Here is a 5,552-nt window from a genome sequence, read left to right on the forward strand (position 1 = left end):
GATGCTCTGTAATTATGTCCACCAACATCTCTCTTTCTTCTTCTAGCTTCATTAGATACATGACCCTCTTTTCTAGAGCATTCTGAAAAAAAAATCTTTAATTACTGTCTTAAGTTTGGCCGCTGACAATTCCAGGGGTAGAGAAAGTTTTGCACCAATCCCATACACAAGCTCAAAGGGTGCCATTTCGATAGCTATTTTAGGCATAATTCTATCTGCCCATAGAGCCTCATATACTTTCTTATGCCAGTTTCGAGCATTTTCATCCACCAACTTCTTCATAATTGCTACCAAGTTCTTGTTGCTTGATTCTGCCAATCCATTACCCTGTGGAAAGTAATCAGAAGAATGTGAGAGAGTAATCTGATGTTCATAGAAAAACATGGTTAGTTCTTCAAAGGAGAAATATTATGCGTTATCTACAACAATCTTTTGGGGAACTCCAAAACAAACCAGAATGTAATCCTTGAGAAAGTTACACATGACCTCAAAGTTTGCCTTTTTAGTGGGAATGGCCTCCACCCACTTGGTAAAATAGTTAGTTGCTGTTAAAATGTACATATGACTAGCACTTGAATGAGGATTTATTGGCCCAATGAAATCAATACCCCATTGTTTAAAAGGCTCATCTATTACCACAGGCCTCAAAGGCAGAGCCACTAGATGAGGTTTCCTGGAAAAGAGTTGGCATTTTTCACATTCCTTGACATAAACATACACATCTCGAAACATGCCAGGCCAATAAAAGCAATTCCTTAAAATCTTAAAGTGAGTTATAGAGCAGGAGAAATGTCCGCCACAGGCTTTATCATGATAAACTTCTAGAAGCTTTCACTATTGAGGCTTGTCCACACACCTTAAGTAAGTACCATCTAAACCTTTTTTGTACATGACATCTTGCCAAATAACATACTTAGTAGCTTTTAACTTAAGATTCCTTTTCTCCTTTGTCGACAGATGACTTGGGCAGCTGCCATAAGTCAAATAGTAGGCCACATCAGAGAACCACGTATCCTACAATCCAACAAATAGGGTCAATGGTAACTCTTTTTTTGTTTCTATCTCATTTTCTGCTATCAATCTGCATAAGCCTTGCCCCTTGACTGTCTTTGTAGGGTGAATGTCTAGGTCATATTCCTAGATTTTTGTTACCCATGTCGCTCTTTTGTTAAGTCCGACCTCCTGCTGAGTTAGAATGCTTTTTACTACAGAATCTGGAACAAAAACCACAGCACGAGAATGCAAAATGTAATACCAAAATTGTTTTATAGCCTTGACCATAGCAAAGGCTTGTTTCTCTGAAAGTGAATACTTAAGCTCATGTTTCTTGAGTGGAACACTCATGAATGGTATAGGTGCTTCGATCCCAGATTCATCCATTTGCAACAGTATTCCAGACATTGTATGTTCTGATGCGTAGCAGTATATGATGAAATCCTTTTCAAAATCTAGGTTAATGAGAGTTGGCGCATTAGCAACTGAACCCTTGATTCTTTCAAAAGCTTCTTTGGCCTCTTCAGTCCATTTGAAAGAATGTTTTTCGCTCAACAAGCTGATGATGTGTTTGGTAGTTTTTGCAAACTCTGGTATGAACCTCCTTAAGAAATTCACTTGACTGAAGAAAGATCTTACCTCAGTTCGATTCGAAGGTAAATTGAGACGTTGGATTGCATTAACTCTCTCAGGATCAATCTTGACCCCTTCTTTTGAAATGATGTGGCCCAGTAATTTTCCCTCGGTTACACAAAAAACTAACTTCTTTAGGTTCAGAGAGATTCCATGCTCTCGACAACGCTGCAGGACTGCCCTCAGATCCTTGAGATGATTCTTCCTCTCTTTAGAAAATACTGTCAGGTCATCTAGGTAAACAACAATAATTCTGTCAGGAAAATCCTTGAAAGAAGAATCCATAGCCCTTTGAAAGGTTGCTCCAGCATTTATTAAACCAAATGGCATACGATTATAGGCAAATGTTCCCCATGGAGTGATGAATGCTATCTTGTGCTATTCATTCTTTGCAACTCTAATCTGATTGTAACCAGAAAAACCATATAAGATCGACATCATTTCTGACCCGGATACTGTCTACAGAATGTGATCCATATTGGGCAAGGCATAGTTATCCTTAAGACTTGCCTGATTCAGATTACAAAAATCCATGCAAATCCGAATCTCTCCATTCTTCTTTCTCACGTGCACAATATTGGCCACCTAGGTAGAGTGATGAATTGGATATATGATTCTGGCTTTAAGCATTTTATCAACCTCTTTAAAGATTGCGTCTGCCATTATGGGGTTAAAATTTCTCAATTTTTATCTGAAAGGAGAGACGCCCGACTTCAACGAAATCTGATGCTAAAAATGCCCATCCCTAAACTCCTTCAGATCATCATAAGACCAAGTGAATACATCAATGTATTCACTTAGTAGCACACTGAGTATTTGTTTTTCCTCTAGAGAGTAGCATTTTCCAATTGTTACCACTTTAGATTTGGATTCATCCCCCAGGTTAATCTTTTCACAACTTCCTTTCCTGTCAGCCTCAGGAGCTTTCTTGCCTATGAACACATCATCCCAGGTAAAAAACCTCAACAGAGTCACTAGCCCTTTTGGAATTTTGTTCCCTTTAAGTTGGATGAAATTATTTGCAGGATCAACACCTAGGTCTAGACTAAATTCCTTACAGTCATCTTCAGAACCTTCAAAATATGATTGGGAGAAGGAGTGAGCACATTCTAGGAAATCTTTGATCTAGGCATCTGTATCAAAAACTTGCCAATGGTTTACATTATCAGGAATGCTAGGCCTATAAATCATTTTAATCCTGTAAGAACCATCTTTAAAGGCAGGGTGTGGTAACAAAAGAGAAGCTAAAACATCCAATGAATCAGCCCTAGTGTTTTGATCCCTTGATATGGCTTCAATTGAGAAAGCATTGAAAAAATCAATCTCATCCCAAACCCTGTTTCTATAATGTCTCAACCTATCATTTTTGACTGAATAAACATTTCTCACCTGCCTGACAATCAGCTCTGCGTCCCCCTTAACACCGAGAAATTTAATACCTTTACACTTGTCTTCATTTAATCCTAACAATAATGCATCGTACTCCGTAGTATTGTTAGTATTCTTAAAATCCAACTTGAAAGAAAAAGGAAAATGTTACCATTAGGTGACAACAAAACTACTCCTACTCCAGAGCTAGAGTTGGTGCAACTTCCATCAAATTTCATCTGCCACAACCCGCCATGTTCATCAATTGCTTCTTCAAGTTCTTTTTCACTAGGTGCAAGGATGAGATAGTTTCCAAATTTGCATTCTTGGAACAAAATCTGAGCCTTAGGGTTATCAGAAGGGAAGACAGTGTACTTATTCTTCGGTTCAGGCTCAAGCTTGATTTTCTATTTCCCAAGTGGAATAATAGCCTCCGACCAATCCATCTTGATTTTGCCCCCCAAGCTCCTTACAGAAATTTCTACTTAGGAGCATCCCATAACTTGCAGGAATGTTAGCTAAGACTGCTAAGACTGCTTGAACATCTTTTACCTATCCGACAAGAGGGACTTGTTTCCCATCCATTGAATAACATCTCCTGAATGACTTGGTAAGAGTTAATCCTAAAGACCTAGCAATAGATGAAGGCATTATGTTATCTAATGCTCCTGAATCTATTATACAATTTCTAAGCTTCTGACCCTTCAAGGGGAGGGATATATAGAAAGGTTCATGTTTCTGAACCTCAACATCAAGCCTATCTTCAGCATTATGGAAAGCACAGAGATTAACCAAATCAGTAGAAGGGTATGGAACAGATGAAGGTTTTTCAACAACAATGAAATCACTACTCCCCACACATTCATGCACTAAGGACTCCGAAGAATAGTCTCCTTTTACATACTTGAACAACTTGTCTAGTTCCTTTGGGTTTAGTTTCAAATATTCAGTAGTGGAAATTTGAACAGTAGAAGCTTTACAAAATTGAATTATGTCAAAGGAAGAGGGAGAAGAAGAGTTATTTTTATCTTCATGATTCCTTTGCAAAATCCTAACTTCAGGAGTCTTTGAATGAGAGGGAAAGCTATTACTTGGGAGATTTTTACCTTTGAAATTACCTCCCGATGGGTTCACAAAAGGGGAAGACTGGGAAGTTCGTTGATTCCTTGTGAGGATTGCACACGCAGGATCTTCAAGGTTTGCCAAAATATTACCACTTCTTTTTGAATCTAACTCATATTCGAGGTAGAATGATCCAGAGTCGCCAGGTACCTCTTGAACTTTCTCTGCTTTAGTGAACTCACCTAACTCATCCTTTGTGTTTTTCATCTAAACATGTCTTATCATATCAGGACAAGAACCCCATCATGGTCTATAGTGAGGTGAAATGAACACATAGCACCCTTGTCAGGAGGAGCCTCTATTTGCAATCTTTGTGGAGCAGCAGGTAATTGCAATGATCATCCATAGTTATACTGGTTTGGAGTTTTTTTGCTTATATCTTGATAGGGCTGTGGATAGGAAACTCTAGGTTTTGGTATCATCCTCTTCAAAGCAATCATATCATTGACGAGCCATTGTACAACTAGGTCAGTAGAAGAGGTAGATGCCTGGGGTTGACCTTGGGGAGTTTGCATATGCTTTCTCCATTTCTTGGCTGTTATGAGGTCATCTTCAAGTTGTATAGCTTCATTTTGTGCAGTCTCAAGATCAGCCAACCTATTTCTTCTAAGGTGGAAACCTACATTAGGAGGTATGGAGTTTATGAAGAAGCATTGTTGATTATCAGCGGTTGGTCTTTTAGCCAGAGGAATTTTATGGATAATCTTATTGTACCAGGCTACATAATCCCTCATTAGCTCATGAATTTCTTTTTTCATTTACGTGAGCTGAGACAGGAGTGAGTGCTCATCATCAACACTTTTGAACCATTTCTCAAAGGCATTTTTCATTGTTTGCCAATCAGTTATGGATCCCACTTGTAGATGACTGAACCAATCTACTGCCCCCTCAGTAAGAGTTTGGGCGAAAAACCTAACAACCACATCCTCATATTGTACTACCAGTATCCCAGTAGCTACATTAAAGGAATTCAAGTGCTCCTCAATTGAGACTTTTCCATCTCCATTATACTTAGGTAAAACATCCCTCACTCCTTTTGGAAGTGGATTATGAGCTCCGAGGGCAAGAGGTCCAACAGCGACACCCCATGGTTGGGCCATAATGAACACATGGTAAATGGTTACAAGGGGAGGGGCCTGAACTCCAGTAAGAATTAGGGCTTGCCAAGGATTTGAAGAGGAAGGTATAGGAGTGGTTCTGATAGGAGATGAAGGTCTACTTTTAGTGTTTCTTTTGGGAGTAAAATTTGTGGCAAATGATAACCCTTGCAATTCTTCAAAATAATTATCAATTATTCCCTCTCTCCTCTGTGATTTGGTATAAGGATGAGAATCTAGTTTTGTCACCCCTAGGGTTCTCATCTCTTTAAACAATTCTTTCAAACTCAACAATATTCCCGTACTTTGGGAATCCATCTCAGACAAAGCAAACCTGTG

At 38.9% G+C, this 5,552-nt stretch overlaps 1 protein-coding gene across 1 annotated transcript; it reads right to left on the minus strand.

Moving 5' to 3' along the window:
• Window positions 1-1,137: 1,137 nt before the first annotated feature.
• On the minus strand, window positions 1,138-1,911 carry LOC131857887 (uncharacterized mitochondrial protein AtMg00860-like). Its single transcript, XM_059210664.1, has one exon. It carries the CDS (start codon window positions 1,909-1,911, stop codon window positions 1,138-1,140), a length of 774 nt encoding a protein of 257 aa, XP_059066647.1.
• Between the last annotated feature and the right edge of the window lie 3,641 nt (window positions 1,912-5,552).

The sequence above is a fragment of the Cryptomeria japonica genome, chromosome 8 (assembly GCF_030272615.1).
Source record: "Cryptomeria japonica chromosome 8, Sugi_1.0, whole genome shotgun sequence".
Classification (NCBI taxonomy): domain Eukaryota; kingdom Viridiplantae; phylum Streptophyta; class Pinopsida; order Cupressales; family Cupressaceae; genus Cryptomeria; species Cryptomeria japonica.